The 20,203-nt window shown below is 29.7% G+C and overlaps 3 protein-coding genes and 1 non-coding gene across 5 annotated transcripts; 2 read left to right on the forward strand and 2 right to left on the reverse strand.

Moving 5' to 3' along the window:
• Positions 1-1,313: 1,313 nt before the first annotated feature.
• Positions 1,314-5,067, reverse strand: LOC100306628 (uncharacterized). 2 transcript variants are annotated; one of them, NM_001250866.2, is given in 6 exon segments: positions 1,314-1,396; positions 1,662-1,804; positions 2,068-2,115; positions 2,262-2,348; positions 4,339-4,476; positions 4,542-4,837. In NM_001250866.2, coding segments are annotated over 6 exon segments (720 nt in total). In that variant the 5' UTR covers positions 4,833-4,837; the 3' UTR covers positions 1,314-1,383.
• TRNAP-AGG (transfer RNA proline (anticodon AGG)) lies at positions 2,928-2,999 on the forward strand. Its single transcript has one exon. It is a non-coding gene; the product is annotated as a tRNA-Pro (tRNA).
• A 2,003-nt stretch (positions 5,068-7,070) lies between the features above and the next one.
• LOC100811438 (serine/threonine protein phosphatase 2A 59 kDa regulatory subunit B' eta isoform) lies at positions 7,071-11,326 on the reverse strand. The gene is made up of 3 exons (XM_003538525.5): positions 10,924-11,326; positions 9,534-10,791; positions 7,071-7,589 (listed from the first exon to the last, which is right to left on the reverse strand). The coding sequence occupies exons 2-3, from the start codon at positions 10,740-10,742 to the stop codon at positions 7,233-7,235; spliced, it is 1,566 nt and encodes a 521-aa protein (XP_003538573.1). The 5' UTR covers positions 10,743-10,791; positions 10,924-11,326; the 3' UTR covers positions 7,071-7,232.
• A 7,161-nt stretch (positions 11,327-18,487) lies between these two features.
• On the forward strand, positions 18,488-19,269 carry LOC100810898 (50S ribosomal protein L11). The gene has a single exon (XM_003538524.5). It carries the CDS (start codon positions 18,653-18,655, stop codon positions 19,100-19,102), a length of 450 nt encoding a protein of 149 aa, XP_003538572.1. The 5' UTR covers positions 18,488-18,652; the 3' UTR covers positions 19,103-19,269.
• Positions 19,270-20,203: the final 934 nt, after the last annotated feature.

Consider the following 20,203-nt stretch of genomic DNA (forward strand, 5'->3'; position numbering starts at 1 on the left):
CTAAAAAAATGAGGTGTTTCAATCTTCACTTAATCGAATAAGATTGACATATTTTGGACCACAATTTGCAAGAGTCGGATACAAACCGAAACCTCCCATATTAACTGAAGAAGAAAAAAGTCTCTCTTTTTTCTGCTAGAAATTTCTTCTAGCTATCCGAATAATTTCTAAAAGGGTTTATATTTTAGCATATTCTTTTCTAAGATTGCAAAAAGGTTTATTTCATATTAAATTGACCTATTTCCATATTATAAATATATCTCAATATTTATTATTAAATAAAAGATTTTTAGAAACTAGCTTTTCATTAATTCACGTAATTTATCATCAATTAAGTATCTCTTTTTTTAATACCATTACTTCAATTTAGTTAATGCTAATTTAATTTTGAATTAAATTTTAAAATTATAATTATAATATACCATTTTTAAATTGGCACATGTATAAATTGTATGCTTTCATTTAAATAATTTATAATTTATTTTCATAATTCTTTCCTTAATTTTAAAATCTTGCCTCTTTAACTTAATTTTAGATTTTTATCTAATAAAATAGAAATTTAATTATTTCAGAATTCTTTCCTAAGATATGTTATTCCACCATTATTTAGCAAACAAGAAGAAGAACGAGAAGGCAAATCAAGAAATGGCCCTGCACTATTGCTCACTTTCTTTCTAATGTGGTTCGGCAAACCCAACGTTTTTGTTTTTGAAATGATCCTCCTCAAACTCTTGCTGAGGGATATCTTAGAATAGTCTTGTTATTTTTCCCCAGTTTAATAAAAAAAAATAAAAATCAAGAAGCTTATGTAAATAACTCGTTCTTAAAATTCAAGGGTTAATCGCACGTGAATATTATACTTTAGCTTATCGTTTTTATGTGCAAATATAATTTACATAAACAGCTAGCTAATACTATAGCCATAAGACGAACATACGTTGTGAATTCTACAAATTTTCCAGATTGCATCGAGTTTAGAAGATCACAATTCTAGAGTAAATTGGTCTAGTTGAAATGCAATCTCTAAGTAAATTCCTGTCAAATAAAATGCATAGATATTACAACCCGTAATTTACACAACAATTCCAGGAATCTCTTGAACTGATAACGGTGCCATTACATGTCATCCTACATGCTATCCATTCCAAAGCATCATGGATTACAACATACACGAGTGATCAATCAGTATCGTAAAGATGGTGTTCACTCTGCAGAATATAAAACAATTTTGATGGTTACAGATCTAAGAACAAAACCTGGAGTAGCATTGTTGTGCACAGAAGTTTCCCCATTAACCAATCCATAAACATAATTGAGCTTTCTGATCTCATAGGGCCACAGGCTACTCATAACAATTCAAGCAAATCATTTCCAGCTATAGTTTCATCCTTTAACCCTGGCATTGGCACAAAAATAATCTAAGCCATCAGAAATTTTGAAATTACCTACCATGTTCATGTAAATTGAATAATGTTATTTTTTTAAAAAAACTAATTGAATCATGTTCATAGAAGTGCATAAAATTGGATATACTCCATCAAATGTTGCACCATAATGATGAAGTGGAGGTAAATCTAGAAGAAAATAGGGAAAAAAAGATGAAATTCCTCTGATAATCAATATTGAGAGTTTCTCTTCAGGCAATAAGATGTAAAACTCACTTGGCTTTTTCTTTTGTGTCTTCCTCTGACTCCTCTGTTTCAGTAGTGCCCAATGATGTTATCTTTCCAAAAGATTCCTTTGCATCTCCAAAAAAGTCTTTCACTTTGTCAAGCACGGTTTTTAGTTTATCTTGTGTTGGAAGCTTCAATTTAGATATGCAAACATAATATATTAGAGAGAAAGTATCAAAATATTCTTCCCGAATATTTTGATAAAAAAAACATACAATTAAGTAGAAAGTATACATTTTATAATGTAGACTATTATCAATCTACAAGCGTCAAAAATATAAATCTCAAATCCAACGATATACATCTCTAATGCTGAGAGGTTTAAAATTCTGTGTGAAACTTCAAAAAACATTATGATTATAACAAGCAACAACAAACATGTCAAGAATGTTACCTCAATAACATCAGTGGTAGAAAGTGCAGCTCTTATATTGCCATTCTCCTGTAAATTCATCATACAAAACAGTTAAAAAAATGGGAATGGTCTTCTAACTTCTGTAATGTATAAAATTTCAACTCTGTAAAAAGTGAAATTGGATATAAAACATTTATTGAGATATAGCATAAAAGAAAGTATAGGTGCATTACAACAAGTTTGTAGCCGTATCTGAAATCAGTAGCTGTTCGCAATACACGGTACTGTTTGAATGCAGATTTCTGTACCTCCTTCTCATCCTATTTGAATTGAAGCAAAGGAGTCAGTAACAAAAACAAGACAATGAGAAATTAAGAAAGCACAGCCTAGTAATTAGTAATTACACAAGATCTCTTGTGTTTTTGGGAGAACTTACAAAGGGCTTATTTGGACATGAAAGTAGCTTATGACTTTACTATTGGCTTTTGCTAATTTATTTCAACGAGTTTCACAGTGAAATTTAACAACACAAACTTTGTTTAGCTAATTTTAGTAAGCTTCAGGATCATGCTGATCAACTTATGAATGAGCTCTCGTGATAAATATTTGTTGAATAAATAGCCAAACGTGGGCTTAAGGGACCAAACAAACATCAATTTTTTAAGAGCACATCACCTGATATATGTCTAGTTGGTCTCACCTCATTTCCTAAACACCCAACACTCTAATTTTTCCATCTCACATAGATATAGATGTGACGTGTTGTGCTCCATACTGAGACAATTAGACAAACCAAGCAGTATTCATTTTTAAAATGACAACAGTAAATTTAATTGAGGCAGAACATATGCCAATAAGAAAATATTCACATTGTTATAATAATTTAATTTGTTCAAGGTGGGCATTTGGTCTAGTGGTATGATTCTCGCTTAGGGTGCGAGAGGTCCCGAGTTCAATTCTCGGAATGCCCCTTTTCCCTTTTTTTTCTTTCAATTTCATTAAAAAAAATATACATCTTCCATTAACATATTAGTTACCTCTCCGACCCATGCCATATAACACAAAAGTAAAATATAAAAAACGCTTAGCAACATAAGAGGGAGACAGAAATAACATGTTTGTAAATGAATTCCCTTCCCCAAAGTTGCTATTATAGAAAAATTAGCATAAAAGTAATTTTATATGGCAGTAGGCACACAGACAGAAAATGGGGAAAAAGCTTCCTCGGTAGATAACAAATACAGGACAACACAAAACTAAGAAAGCACACTGGTATAGTGATTACACAAGATCTCTATTTTGTTTGGAAGAACTTACAAAGAGAGCTTATTTGGACATCTGAAACCAGCTTCTGACTCTGCTATTAATTCTTCTTTTATTTCAATGAATTTTACAGTGAAATTAAACAAAATAAACTGTGTTTAGCTTATTTTATGCTTATGAATGAACTCTCATGTAGTCATGTGATAAATCATTGTTGAATAAATATCCAAACCCGGTGATAAAGGACTCACAACTCATCAATTTTTTAAGAATAATGTCATCCAAAAAGTTAATCTCTCCTCAAATCATACAAACCCGTACACCCTGTTCATGTTCGGATTCACTTTGAATTATCCAAAATCACATTGAAATATCAACTAATATGATTTTAGATAAATGCCTATGCATTGAATAAAAAATTATATATATAGTTTTATTGCTAACTTGCTTCTATTTAGAATGAAAACATAAACCATTTTGCTTCAAAATCAATTTTGCAAACACTCACCTAAATGCACTATAATTTTACCATCTCACATAGATATAGATGAGATGTGTTGTGCTTGATGCTATCACAAACCAAGCATTATTCATTTTTAAAATGACAATAGTAAATTTCACAAAGGTAGCACATATTCCATTCAGAAAATGCTTCACAATGTTATAACAATTCACTTCAACCAAGGTGGGCATTGGCCTAGTGGTATGATTATTCTCGCTTAGGGTGCGAGAGGTCCCAGGTTCAATTCTCGGAATGCCCCCTTTCATCTTTCTTTCTTTTTTTTTTTTAATCAATTTCATAAAAAAAATTCACTTCTTCCATTAACATATTAGTTGCCTCTGGTTACCAAATACCAATGCAATAAAATATAAATTATAAAACACGCTAATCAACATAAATAAAATGTTGGAGTATTTAAATGAATTAAATTCTTCAAATTTCCTATTAAATAAACATTAATAGCATTATATAGCAGTATCACAAGCCACACAGAGATAAAATATAAAATAAAAAAATTGAAGGGGGGGGGGGGGGCTGAATCTTACTCTGTAGATAACAGCAGCGAGATTTCTATCAAGAGTGTCTTTGTAGATATACTTGCCGAGAAAATTATCTTTAGCTGCAACCATTATTTTAGCAGTGGTGCCGCCTGATACGATACTAAGAGGGTACCAAAGGTATACCTGCGAAGCAAGGTTAGGCATAAATATATAATCAATTAAGAAATGGTAAGGTATTGTAAGATTACATTGGCCATGCGAATGAAGATGACGAATTTGGGATTGCCATCGTCTTCAATCTTGGGTAAAGGAGGAGGAGCATTGCGCTGAAATTGACGAGACATCATTCCCTTTTTGCCCTTGGCTTCAACCACGAACACTTGATGACGCTGTGGAACCTTATAACTCTGCTGCTGCTGCTGTTGCTTTCGGCTCGAAAACAGAGAGTGCCTAATAATCATCGGAGCAGCATCGTCGTGGAAGCGTGAATTCGAGAGAGGAAGACGAACCAGCGCGTTCAGAGACATTCCTACTTCCATTGATTATTCTACACGAGACACTGAATACTCTTCCTTATCCGTATCAATTTTCTTGCTTTTTTTTTTAATTCAAATAATAATAATTGGGAGGAAAGTAGGCCATACACGTGGCAAAAGGAAACGCACACACCATTTTTTTTTCTACAAACAAAAATATAAGAAATTCTCCTCCTTAAAAATTCTAGGTTTCTTGTGTTTCTCAACGATAAACAATTTTTTAGTAGCATTGAGGAGAAGAGCAACTCACTAGTGAGTCGGCCTACGTTAAAATGTTCTAATTGCTTCCTTCTCAAGTTTTATACTCATACTTCTCAATATCGAAAAATAAATACAAAAAATACTTTTTTAAAGAAAAAAATTAAAAAAAATACTAATTACGTTTTTTTTTACTTTTTATAAACTTGGTTTTATTTAATTTGGAATATTTAAACTTTTTTTTATCATTTTTTTAAATAGTACTTATTAATATTTGATTATAATGCACTTTATATATATAAATCGTGTGATGATAAATTATTTTCAAGTAATTAAATATCATTGTGTGATGATAAATTTTATTTTACAAAATTTATAAATAGAATTTTTATGCAACTTTTTTACACAAGCATGTAAGAAAAAAGATAAAACGAAATAATTCACAAAAACATTGTTATCCAAGAAATCTAGAAACAGTTTTTTGGCCATGAAAATGTGTTGAATCAAATGTCATTCAATGTATTTCGGATAGATTGCTAATTAATTGAAATTATACTCTTTTTATTTGTAGAAATGAAAGATATGTACGAGGGTTTACAAAAATTGAAATTATACTTTGAATGTATATTTGTGTATTAATGTATCCTGTTGAATTAAGGTAAAAAAAAAAATCAATCCAATTCATATCAAGTTAAAATAAATAAACACACTTACATTGTTAATTAAATTAATTTAAACGATATTATAACAAATATGATTAAATTATATTGATTGTTTTTCTCTTATAAATGAGAGGACATTGATATAACATCCATTAAAAAAGATGATAAAATAACAGTTAAATGGTTTGAACATGTAAAAAAAAAAAACACAAGAGACATCAATTAAAAGAATAGATGGGATGATTTTTAATCCGATAAAAAGAAAAAAAAAACGAAAAGGACGTCGGAAAAGATCATAAAAAAGATCTTAAACTAAGTAATATTTTGAAAATTTTAATTTTTAATAGTGTCAAATGACATTGTATCATCTACCTAATTTGGTGAGATAAGACTTTCTTAATTTTTTTTTTGGTGAATATAAGACTTTGTTGTTATAAAATCAATCTAACCCAATGTTTCCATTTAATACCAATTTAGCCACAAGTAGCAGCACGGCTGGGATTGCACCAGATTTGTTGCATCACATCTGAGCGTATAGAACTAGAAGTGGTTAATCGAGTGAATCAAGTTAAAATCTTACATCTTGAGAGGTTGCGAGTTTAAACCTTTACTCATTTACTTGGATGAAGTAATTTAAATCCTCTCTAAGTATATTTTGAGTCTGAACTTTTCAAGCACCATGCCTTCCTCCTAAAATTTTAAATTAAAAAATAATAATAAAGCAAAAAAATCCACATCTTTGAAGAAGGAATTGTCCCTTGGGAAATGTAATTTCTCTATCCAATCCAAGACTTGGTGGGAACAGCACACAACCACAACCACAACCACAATTGCCCCACGGGAAAGGCCAACATGCAATTCGAGTTCAACCCATACATACAATACACTCCACTGTGGGCCCAAACAGGTCAAGTGGAAACAAAGTTTATAATAGCTTTGTCTCTTTCTAGTTTCTCAGTTTTTCTCAACTTGCCTTTCGTGGCAAATTGAACTCCAAGAGAGACTCTTCAGGCTGGTGTAGTAGAGTGTTCACATCTCCTCTAATAGTAGTCTTTTTTGTAAAAAAAAATCACAGTAATTAGGATCTTTGTGTCACTTAAAGTTCATCGTTCCTTTCCAATAATGTATTTTGAGAGGAATGAACTCATGTCCTCCTCCTCAAACTCAAGGGTGTTGCCAACTGAGCCACATCCATCGGATGTTGTCTCTTTTTCTTTATTCAACCTTTATTATCAGATTACTACTGGTCTTGAAATGAAATGTTCATTGGAAATTCATTAAAAGGGGAAGTGCCCAAATGTGCTTCTTGGGTACAAAAGTATAAGCTATATAGTATGTAGTATATACTAATTAAGATTTGGAAGTTGCGTTGCATGAGATATTTGCTACTAATCATAGCCTTCTATAAGAAGTGAATAAGAAGTATTTCAAGAAATTGCCCCTCTTGGCCAACCCACCACATACAAAAACAAAAACAAAATACTATAATCTTTGTTTAAAAAAATGAAGCTATTGGAGCAGAATACATATATTCCAGTTCTATCTAACCTGCAGAGTTGCGAGTTGGTGCCTTACCAATAAGCACTGCTTCACCACTTGCAGCTTTCTTTGCAGCAAGCTCCTCCAAGCGTTTCCACGTGGCTTCACGCCCTGCTATGACTTCACTTTTCTTTGACTCATCTTCCTCAAACTTTTGTAAACATTCTTTAGATAGGTCGGGATCGACATCATTAAAAACCTTCCGCACATTCAAGGTCAAACCATGGACAGCTTGGTTCCAATGACTTCTAGCATTTCTCTCCAATGCAGGGAATATGATGGGCAGTATCACTTTTCGGTTTTGTTTGATCAAGCTCATGATGTGATCATTGTTCCACAAGAACAAGGCTCTCTCTGCCACCTGAGGGGGAAAAAAAACAAGATACATGTTTGTAGACTTTCTAGGGGAAATAGAATATTACAACTGCAACTCTACTAATTCAAGACAAAGGACAAGAATTAGGAGCAGCAATGTATGGGTTTATGGTGTTGTTTCTTAATTAAAATTAGAGTGAAACCTAAGTAACCTGCATATTAAAGGTCAGTGTTAAAAAACAGTGTTTGTTACCAAAGTCAAACTCTATTGGAGATCAACACCATAAAACATCTCAAGTACAACGCCTACGATTTGTCCTTAGACAACATGACAAATAAAACTAAAGTTATCATTGTTCAGTTTTGAAGACTCAAATTTGGTGCTTTCACATGACACTATATCATTCAATGCATGTATAATATTAATTTAGTAGCATTACATGAGCAATTGAAACATCCTGCAGTGGAATTATTGTATCAACAAACTCATGCAAATTGCAGTAGATAATGCAACAGCAATTCAGAAAATCCACTAGAATAAAAAATATTGTGAGAAAGCTATGGAGCATTCCCCATTTGTGCAAACACTTCTAAATGAAATAAGCACCATCTAAAGTCTAAACAGTTTACACACTTTCTTTTCATTTACTAGGTTTATGGGGAGGGTGGGGTGCAGGGAAGGATGGATCCCTTTCCCATTAACATAACAGAAGTAAAATTGTATTTAATTTCTCTGAGAAAATGCCTGAAGACACGGTTAATCCAGTCAAAAAGAATGAAATAGAAGCTCCAAATATTCAACTTGCTGGGTGATAGTTGTCAATTGTCATCATCATAGTGTTAAGCAGAATAAGAATTAATATTATAAGGCTCATTTAATCAGGATTAATTCATCTTGTTCACAGCCCACTACACACATGTTGAGCACTACATAATAATCACTGCAAAATTATAAGAGTCTAAATTTGATAAAGGAAAGTCAAATCAGATACATATTACATACCATTACCAGTGGATTTCAACTTAAATTTGAAGAGTGGACTACTGTAGAGAATTAATAACTATGTACAAACACCAACTTATACTCACTGACTTTGATGTTGCCTAACAGTACTGTTATTAATTGCATCTATTCACATCACATGGTCTTTTAAATTGTAGGCTGCACTAAATTGCAAATTACTAGACGAATGTTGCATGTTGGAATGGTTACTAACATGAGTAACCTAATAAGAACCTTGGGAAAAGCACACCACAAAAGCTATCCGTTATAGTTAAAGAGTCCAAGGCCTTTTGTGGGATTCAAGTCCCATACCTTGCAAATGCCAAATGGATAATAAATCCTAATGTCCCACAACAGTCAGCAGCCCTGACACCCACCAGGCTAGTGGTGCACTAGCCCTTCGCCTAGTCTTGGGCAAACAATGCTGATAGAAAGCTTTGATACCAATTGATAAGAACCATGTGAGAACCACACTACAAAAGCTAGCAGTTATAGTTGGAGAACACAAGACTTTTAAACCCCACACTGAAATCTCATGGTTCCATGTGAGACTCATTTGAGACATTTCCCATACCTTGCAATTGGATCCTAACATAAGATAACCATAAAAACTCCCTCCCGATATGTGATTATTTAATTTTAAAGGCCAAGTCATTGGAAAGCATAGAATTGAATGATTTCCATGTTTTAAGAAGGCATGAGGAAACAAAAGGATTTAAGTTTCTTTATTTTGTCATTGATATTATGTCACTTCAAAACCATAAGACAATATGCATTTAGCTATAGGATGATGCAAAAAGGTTAGTCCTTTTCTTGCTAATTAAAACAACTTATCAACTAGAGGAAGTGAATTGAGATATAGGATTCAGGTAATCAGTATGAAGGAAGTTGCCAGAGAGAATTAATTTGAAATTCAGGTGTATTTTCATCATGAAATAAGAGGAGAAACAGAAAAGGAGCCAGAGGAAAGTATTGAAAAATTCAAACCTGAAAATGAGGGCTATTCAAACAACGTGCAATGCGACGAAACAATGGCACCATACAACGCTGAAATTCTGGGGGTTGAGTTGCTTCCAAGACTTCTTCCAACTCACCCAGGAACATAACCTCCTTTGGACTATTTGTTATAGGCCAGTACTTCAACAATCCCCTAATAATTGTATCAGCAAGCTTGCAGTCTTTCTCTACAAATTGGGTAATGCAATAAGATAACTGTTGATGATACATTGCTAAGCACTTTGGCTTGTGCAACGGAATCAGTATACGAACAAGAAACAGTTTGTGCTCTTCCTTCAATGGCAGTGCAAAACCATTAATGATGCTCCCAAGAATCTCCAGGAACTCAGCAATCCCATTGTGCTTCTCAGTCTCAAAAATAAAATTAAAGAACACATTATTGATGGCCTTCCTGATGAAAGGGCGATGTGCCATGAATTTCCCATAGATGCGGTGCAGCGTCATCTTCAAGTACTCGCGCTCCCTCGGATCCTCAGAGTCGAACAAATCCAGCAGCCTCAAAATGAATGACTGATCAATGTATCTCTTGGCCAACTTCGCATCCAGCTCGGGAGACGCCACAAACCTCAGAAAAAGCTCATACACAATCTGCAAATGAGGCCAGGCAGGATCCATAGAAGGCTCCTCCTCGTCCATGTCAACACCATCAACAATCTTACTCTCGCGCGGCTGAGGACTGAGCGTCCTGAATATATTTGCAGACACCATTTTCACAACCTCCTGCATCATATTCTCCACGAACTTGGCATTCGCGTTAGACACATAATCCACGAGCTCCACCAACGTCTGCCGCTTAATCTCCTTCTCCTTGAGGTGCTTGGCGGGGTCAGTGAAGTCAAACACCACACAACACATCCTAAGTTTCTTGATGAACAAAGTTGGCTTCTCAGAAGAGGGAACATCCCTAAAAGCAGGCAATGCCTCATAGGAACCAAAATTCCCATTGTTGGGGTTGTTGTGAATGTTGTTCTCATTCACAACATTCGGTAACGGAACTCTGTTACCATGATTCTGTCCCGCAGAGGAAGAATTCCCGGGTTTGGTGCCACCAGGGGTAACACTAACGGAATCACTGCTCTTCGAAGAAGTGGTAACACCATGATGTGTTCTCCCACTTCCACCGTGTTCGGAACCTTTCGATGACTTCCGAGGGAGTTTACTGAATATCTGTTTGAACATAATTCATCAAACAAACACGGAACAACCCTTTACCCCTTTTTCTGCTAATCTGAAATAAAATAAAATAAAATATAGAACAAAAATTAAAATTAAAAATATTAAAAAAGAGATCCCTAAAACCTTGTTAACTTCACAATCTCAACACGATAATAAGAATCACGCAATTGGAACGATAACCAACCAGACACAAATGTTGTTTGTCTGTGCACTTGTCCGATGATTGATACGATGATGATGTTGTTATTTGTGCACTTGTCGGAATAAATGAGAAAGAAGAAAACCCTTTTACTTATCTGGGTAGAAGAAGAAAACCCAGTTTCGTGATTCTACCCATGGTGATGATGGAGCAAACAAAATTCGATTTTGATGCGGAAAACCTTTTCGCCTCTGCAATCAGAAACAGTAACGGAGGAAACAGAGATCAGCGACGACGATGATCAGAAACACTCTGGTGTTTCAGAAATCTTCAAATAATAATCGGAGACACAATCTTCTTCTTCTTCGGCGTTGTTGGACCTGAAAAGCGAGAGCGAAACAAAGAATGTTCTGCAGATTTCCCTTTTTCGTTTTTTTTTTTTTGTTTTTTTCGAATATATATAATTCGGTTTAACTTAAAAAATAAATAAATGAGAATTTCAACTTGGAAGCATATGTGATCTTATCATTTAGTTTCTCTATTGTATTTTTCTATATTGTTCTTGTGGTTTTTAATATTATACCGTTTTCATGATTTTTAAAATTAAATATTATTATTAAATATTAACATAATTTTTATATATTATTATTTTAATGGAACAATACAAAAATAACATGACAAAGAACAATATAAAAAAAACAGTGAAAAAGTCAAATCCAACTATTTTGTATGCGTTTTGTAGATAATATAAAATTAAAATAATTGGAAAACAAAGAAAAAGTCGGATAAAAATCGAAAGCACATGCGGGGCAAGCATATACCGACTGCGAATTAATAATCACCAGAAAAATAGAAGAAATAAAATAATAATTACAGAATTTAATTAGAATATAGTTAGACCAAATCCAATGAAATTAAAACTAAATCAAAAACTCCAAGTTTTTTTAACACAAAGTCGAATTCTGCCATTAAACTTAAAGTTGAAGAGTGTTCTTAAATGTTACTATGACAATTTGTCAAAAAAATGTTAAATATTTGTATTTATTGTTTATTTGAGAAAAATATTAAAAATATAATATGAAATATGATTTAATTATAATGTATTGAAATATTGAAATTTTTAAAGTCTTTTTATATAGATTGTCGTGTATAAATTTTATTGTAATTATTCTAAGAATCTAATTAAAATAAATTGATAATGTAAATAATTATAACATTATCTAAATATAAATTATCAAATATAGTACTAACATTGTTAGTTTTTATCGCTGAGTGAGCAACTCGCCTTAAATGATAAAAACAAGTAAGTAAATATAGTCACTGACGATAAAAAAAAAAAAAGAAACAGTTAATATTATTTGCATATACATAGTAAATCATAAATGTATAAAAATATTAATAGATTTTTTTTTCTTTATCGACTGAAATTATTTATTTTATCTTTTTAAATATTTTGAAAGACTTCCATCAAAGTCTTTATATTAATGAAGGGTTTATCAATTAGTTGTTGATTAAAGTGGCATTAACTCAAATTCTTTAAATAATATATTGAGTTTAAACATTGTTGATGAAAAAAAGATGTTAGAAGGAGAAATTTTATTAAAAATAATCATATGAATTTTTTTAATAGAAATTAATCGTTACCAAAGTCAATAAACATTTTATATTAAGTATTATATATGAGAAAAATATTTGGTAAAAAATAAATGTCATATTTTACTTTTTAATATATTATTAATTGTTCTTGTCTACCAATCCAAACAAATGTTATTTTAGTTTTTGAATTTAATATTAATATTATTCTTTTTCATTTATTTAATAAAGTTAGTTAGGTAAAACTATTATTATTTTTCATTTATATATTAATTTTTCTTGGTTTTCATAAAATAACTTAGAACAATTCTTATTTTAAAAAATATTAATTTTATAAAAATAATCTTATATCATCATTAATTTATTATAAATTTTATAATTCATCATTAATATATAAGAAATTAATATACAAGAAATATAAGTAAAAAAACATTATTATATTAAAAAGTTAAAATGATAATTATTTTAGGATAAATTATTTTTTTTATACGGCAATTAAAATGAAATGTTGGAAATATATATTTTCTGTATTTTGTTTATCGTTTAAAATAAAAACACATTTCCAAGAAATGTTGTTTCTCAATAATATTTTCTACCAATATTTTTCACATAATTATTTTTAAAGGGAGGTGAGAATGTAACTTATCTATGAGAAAAGATTTAACACTGTAGAAACATTTACTGGCCCTTTAATTTTTTTTTTACAATAAGATATCCCATCATTGAAAGTCATAAGACAATTATCTTTAATAAAAGCAATAAATAATTTTTTTTCTTTATTATGAAACATGTACTAATCAACATTCAACAAAATGTTATGACCAATTGAGTGAAAAAAAAAATGTTACCACTAATTAAACAGATTTTAATTATTTTTAGAAATCACAATTCTCTTTAACATGAAAATTTCCCTTTTAACAAACACCGAACGACGCCCTAAAAAAAGTTTTATTTTAAAATTCCTATTTAAATTTAATAATCTTTTATGTAAAAATGAAACTCACATTAAGGTAAAAACACAGGGTAATGCTTATTAAAATGATTAAAATTTTAATAAAATAAATGTTAACTAACATTTGTAAGGTGTTAATTAAAAAACAAAAGTGAAAAAGTCTTTAATCAGCGTTTTCAAAACCCTTAATAATAAAAGAAAAGGAAGCAAACACGGTTTTGTGGTCTTTGTGGTTGTTTATTGACCTATGAATTTTGTGTTTTTAATTATAATGATAATTCCAGAGACGTAGTCAAGTCTGTACAATTACAATATGTGATATTTTCGACCAACTTGAAGTCTGCACCCAAACCATACGCTAGGCACCAGAACATGTCAAATGCCTAAACGACGTCGTAAGCCTTCGTTACAAATTACAATGAATGAATTTGACCACACAACACAACAGTATTTTTGTGTTATCATACTATTTGCTACGAAATATCTTGGATTTTGTCCAATCAATTATGCTCAGCACCTCTAGTGGGTTTTTTTTTTTTTTTTCAATCTTATTTTTTCATTTATAATATTGAATTTGAATTTAAGATTTTGATTAAAAAAATAAAATATATTATCACTCTGAACCAACAATTCGTTAATTGCACAATACTGTTTGACAACAACCAAAAAAAAATCCACTCGTCTTTTCAAGATTTTCACTTTTCAGTTTAAATTCGATCGTAGATAGCTAAGTGTTAGACTTTGTACATGCTTTATTCGTAAGCTTTTTGTCCCGTAACATATAAATTTCACCGTTACCGTAAGCTTTTCTTCATTCGTGATCCTAATCATTATGTTATTTATAAAATTATTTCATCAGCTTTATCAGTAACTTTAAAGACGATATTTTATTTTATTTATGATTTTATAGAATTGATAAAATATTAGTATTTAAATACGTTTAACTTTAGTGTATTCTTTTTATCTCTCTACTATATAAAATATCCACCTCTTTATGTGAGTTATATATAAACCACTTCATCTACCGTACAATATCATTATTAAAAAAAACATTTCATTTTATGTATTGTTTTTAAATTAAGTAAATATTCAATAATTAATAAATATTATTTTTAATTTAATCTTATATATTACATTTTTTTATTAAAAAATGGAATACTATTGATAAAATAGACAAAGGTAGTTTGACAAAATTAAGAATATCTTTTTCAAAGTTAATAAATGCTAATATTTAATACTCCATACAAACTTTTAAAATCATTAAATGCCGTTAATTTAACATAATCATAAATATATTTGACAAATAAATTTTATTATATTAAGAGATATCAAAAAAATACTTTAGTATAAAGAATTCTTGTAAATTTTAAAGTTTATGTAGCAATATTATGACTTAATAGATTTTTTTATAAAATTTTTATAATAGTTTGAATTTTAATGAATTTATATCATAAGAATTTAAAGGATTTGAAAGGATTTTATAAATCTATAAGATTTGAGAGGAGTATGTGAATTTTTAAAAACACGTTCAAATAATAAGAGTTAGTGGAAAAAAATAATAAGAAATGATGAGGTTTTTAGATAAATTTAAAGTTATATGTTAATTTTTTTATTTTTTTAATTATTATAATTATTTTATAATAAATCTAATGACATGTTTAAATGGAGTGTGATAATAAACATATATTAGAGGGGAGTAGTAAGGGAGAAAAATTGGTAGGAGGATTACTGTTGTGTAAATGACAAATTAAGGATGATAGTCACGAAAATATTGCATTGAACATGTGATGAACATAGTCAGTATAAGAACAAAAATGGTTAGTCTTAGCACATAAGACAAACATTAATTTAATTTAGAAAACAAAGAAAAAAAGTACAAAGAGAAAGAGTACACTAGACATTTTTTTATTCCAAAATAATATGAGAAATATAGAGCAAATAGTCGTTTTCGTTCCTAAATGCGTAGAACACAAATTCGTCTCTTAGAGATGGAAATTCAAATTTTAGTCTCTAAGAATAAAAAAATTGTGACAAATCCATCTATTCATTAACTTACATCCGTTATCGTTAATGAAAAAGTTTAGGCGACACAGAGAGACAAAAATATCACAAAAATAATTGTCAATATGATTACTAATAAGTTAGACCAAAATGTAAGTAAATTATCATTGAACCAAAATGTTAATAAATTACCATTAGACCAAAATGTTAGTAATTTTTTATTGGACCAAAATGTTAGTAATTTTTATTTTACCAAGATGTCACTACATTTCCATTGGACCAAAATGTTAGTACATTTCCAATGGACTAATTTTTCAAACTTCAAATCTCGTTTAATTTAAAGGTAAAATATAATTTATTCTTTATCTTTCCCTTTTTTATCTTTCCAAGCATAACATTATAATAAACACTTAAAAAAATAAGAAAAAAAAAACATAAGATAGAATAAATATAATAATAAGTACAATATTGATTAATGAGCACAATCTATTTGTTGTTATGAAATTTCCAATGTGACAGTACTTTATCCAAAATATGAAACTCAAACAAACGATAAAGCACTCTCTAATGAGAAAATATATATAACACACGCATCTTGAATAATATTAAAGAGAAAATAAGGCATGTCTAATGATAGAAAAGAAAGTCCGGTAACTAATAGAAAAAGAAAGAAACAAATCTAACAAAATCTCAAAGGTTTGGGTGAGATTGTTTGATAGATATTTTATACTAAAAAGTCTAATGAAATTCATCGAAATCCTTCTTAAAAAGTAATCCATTGAAATTTGTATATTATTACAAAATTTTAATTGAATACCACTAAATTTTGTTATTTTTCTTAAAAAATCTTAAAAATTTTAATTAAATACCACAAGATTTATTTATATTATTTAAAAATTTTGGTTAATACTACAATATTTTTAGTCTCTTAGAGATGAGAATTCAAATTTTAGTCTCTAAGAATAAAAAAATTGTGACAAATCCATCTATTCATTAACTTACATCCGTTATCGTTAATGAAAAAGTTTAGGCGACACAGAAAGACAAAAATATCACAAAAATGATTATCAATATGATTGCTAATAAGTTAGACCAAAATGTAAGTAAATTATCATTGAACCAAAATGTTAGTAAATTATCATTAGATCAAAATGTTAGTAATTTTTTATTGGACCAAAATGTTAGTAATTTTTTTTTTAAAGTTACATTCTATTTTTTTTTATTCTTTCAGTATAGAACTTGCTTTAGGAAAAATCTAAACAAAGTTACTTCCTCTATTATAGAATAAAAGTAATTTTAGAGAAAAAAAGTTATTTTAAAAAATAAATACTGCATTAAGTATTTTTTTTTTCAAAATTGCCCTCAATCAATATTTCATGCATTAATACAACAATTTTTTTTTTTATTTTCATGAATTTTTTTTCTTAAATCATTAGTATTTATTCATGCATTTATATGGCTGATTAATTTTAAAAATCACTTGTTTTTTTCCACCGGTAACACCACCGGATATAAGGAATTAGATGATGTATCAAGGTTTTAATTCATCAAATTTCTATAGGAATTTGTTACTATTAATAAGAAATGGGAGTAAATGAATAGAAATACTATTTAATTAAAGATAAAAGCTATATTAAAAAATCATTAATATTTTTTTAAAAATACAATAAATTAATTATTTTTTTAATATATGTGTAACAACTTTAAACGATTTATATTTTACAACAATGAGAATAGTTTATAAAATTTATGTTGTATTTTATATATATATATATATATATATATATATATATATATATATATATATATATAAGTGTACTCTTAATTAGCATAAAATTACTGACATTACTCTTTTATTTTATTTAAAAAATGTTACTGCTTTCACCCTTGCTTTCAACAAAATCGGAAGAATCTTCCGGACTTCATTGTCCATCACCAGAAAACGATCAACTACTCCTAAAAATATACTCTTACTCTTACCAACCAAAAACGCGTTCAAACACGACGTGAGGATTATGTTCAAGTGTGCCTGAATAACCAATAAAAAGTTTTGAAGTCAAATAATAATTCTACATGACAATTTTATAAAATTTACTTTCATATTATTATGTAATTAGTATAAATTTTTAAATTTAATTTTGTCAGTATAAAATATTTTTGTATAAAATTGAACTACAAAGCACTGTTAATTTTACCAAAAAAAAATATACCCAACCTCAAAATTGAAAGATGTACCCCTCTTACCATTTTTTTAAAATATTTACGATATTATGAGAACTAAAATTTAAAACATGTTAAAATTACATTTAAATAAACTCTTGATTAAAAATATACATAAAAACTTTTTTCCTGATATTTGATAGTAGTAAATATCTGGTTAAATTAATTTGCATATCTTTAAACTATTTGACAATTTTAAACTAAGTTTCCAAAATTATATTTTTTAATTAAATAAAATAACTAAAAAAACAGTCAAATAATTCAAGACCTGCCGATTAAATTAACCTAAATAAGTGGAGTCCTTACTCCTTAATAATGAAAATCCTCCCAATTCCCAAGACTCTCTTTTCACTTGTTCCTCCGTAGCCCACAAAACTACTTAGTACTATTTTTTTTGGATTTTCTTTGTGCACCTATCACTTTTCCAATACATTCTATAATAAGAAAAGGAAAAATTAAAAATACCCATACATATAATCAGATATGAATTACCAAAATAGTTGGTATTATTAACATAATATTTTAAAGAACTGATCTAATAAATTAATTATTAGATCAAAATTAATAATTATAAATTTTATTATATAAATTTATATATTTATTAAATATATATTAAAAATTTAAGTATTATATATAATAACATTAATTATTTTTTTTAACATAATTAACCTATTAATTTGATTAAAATATCCTAAAAATCACATATTTAAAACATGTATAAATTATTAATTTTAAATTATTTTATAAAAATATATTTTTAAGAATTCATATCAACATACGAATCTACCCAGATGAACCGACCCAATCCGTATGCAACCGAAGATAAGGAAAAAAAAAAAAAAAAACCAGAAGAGAAGGAACGAAGTAAAAAAGGATAAAGGTTTGAAAGTTAAAAAAATATGTTAATGATGCAGCAAGAATAACCCCTCTTTGTTTCTAGACCTGGCCCATGAAATAGAATCTTAAGGCTTAAACCCTCACTGCTCCTCCGAAATCCCATCCACGAAGATGAGCATACCAAAGGCAGTGGCAGCGACGATCCGGCTCACGGTGCCGGCCGGAGGGGCTCGGCCAGCTCCACCGGTTGGACCGGCGCTGGGACAGTACCGGCTGAACCTGATGGCGTTCTGCAAGGACTTCAACGCGCGGACCCAGAAGTACAAGGCGGACACGCCCATGGCCGTCACGATAACGGCGTACAAGGACAACACCTTCGAGTTCGCCGTTAAGTCGCCGCCGGTGTCGTGGTACCTGAAGAAAGCCGCCGGCGTGGAATCCGGCAGCAGCCGGCCCGGTCACGTGACCTCGTCCTCGGTGTCCGTGCGGCACGTGTACGAGATCGCGAAGGCGAAACAGTCAGATCCGTACCTCCAGAACATGCCTCTCGAGTCCATTTCTAAGTCCATCATTGGAACCGCCAACAGCATGGGGATCAAGATCGTCAAGGACCTCGATTGAATCAATCTTTATATGCAGTATCAATTGTTTTGTTGTGTTGTGGTTTTAGGATTAGGGTTTCTCTTTTAAACCTCTTTTGAGTTTGAGCCTGCACATATGTTTTGTTATTTTGGCTAATGGATGTTTTGATTTGACATATCTTATGATATGGATAAAGTTGTTAACAAGATCGGTCATGTGCTTTAATCCTTTGGCAGGAAAATGTGTTAAATTTTACTTTGGACTATTTTATCAGTGACAATTAGGGGTCTGGGATCTACATAAACTCAGTTTTGTATTCCTTCCTCGTGGAATATGTTTTTTTTTTTTTTTTTTATCTAGTTTGTTCCATGAACGATTTTAATATGTGAAATTACGAGAAAAATACTTATCCATTACCAAGGAAATGAGTTGTTGGCTGTCGAAATAAGAGGTAACTTGTTTGGTGTCTTTCTCGGAAAATATACATGTAGTTAGACTGACTAGCTCAAGTGGTCAGTAGCATAATAGATCAGCTAAGCACAAACGTTTTGATATAGTAGTGCTACAGTAATGTAGATAAATAAAAGAAAACTTTCTAAATTGTGTAAAAAATAAAAGAGAAAATTTTCAAATATCGTTTTTATTTAAATTGTGCGTGAATATGACCTTAAAATAGAAGCAAATTTTCAAAAAAAGAAAACATTCTTAAAAATGTCACCTTAATAAATGAAAAAGTATTAATTTAAATCAAAATCAATCTTATCCATAGTAATTATATGACTAAAATTCGTTTTTCTTATTTTAAACCTTGCATTCCTAATTATAAGAAATTGTTAATTAATTCAAATTTTAAAAAAGTTAATTAATTTAGCTATCAACCTTATATTTGATATTCCTTTTATATATACACATGCACACATTTCTATCTACATAAATTGTTAAACCATAAAATTCTCACATTTATTTTGATTTTTTCTTAAAAAATGTTAGACAATATTTTAACATAAACAAATCTTAGACACTAATTATTTTTTTTATAAAGGTTACTAAATATGATTTCATATATAAAAAAGGAGAAAATAACTTATGTTTAATCACAAAAATTGATAAATTTATTAATTTTTATAATAATAATTTTAA

Source organism: Glycine max, chromosome 11 (assembly GCF_000004515.6).
Source record: "Glycine max cultivar Williams 82 chromosome 11, Glycine_max_v4.0, whole genome shotgun sequence".
NCBI lineage: Eukaryota > Viridiplantae > Streptophyta > Magnoliopsida > Fabales > Fabaceae > Glycine > Glycine max.

Coding starts and splice junctions, on each gene's coding strand:
- LOC100306628 (XM_006590199.4), bottom strand. CDS start 4,832: ATGGAAGTAGGAATGTCTCTGAACGCGCTGGTTCGTCTTCCTCTCTCG. Junction 4,477..4,541: donor TCTTCATTCGCATGGCCAAT/GTAATCTTACAA, acceptor CTTGCTTCGCAG/GTATACCTTTGGTACCCTCT. Junction 2,349..4,338: donor TCGCTGCTGTTATCTACAGA/GTAAGATTCAGC, acceptor CAATTCAAATAG/GATGAGAAGGAGGTACAGAA.
- LOC100811438 (XM_003538525.5), bottom strand. CDS start 10,742: ATGTTCAAACAGATATTCAGTAAACTCCCTCGGAAGTCATCGAAAGGT. Junction 7,590..9,533: donor TGAATAGCCCTCATTTTCAG/GTTTGAATTTTT, acceptor TTTCCCCCTCAG/GTGGCAGAGAGAGCCTTGTT.
- LOC100810898 (XM_003538524.5), top strand. CDS start 18,653: ATGAGCATACCAAAGGCAGTGGCAGCGACGATCCGGCTCACGGTGCCG.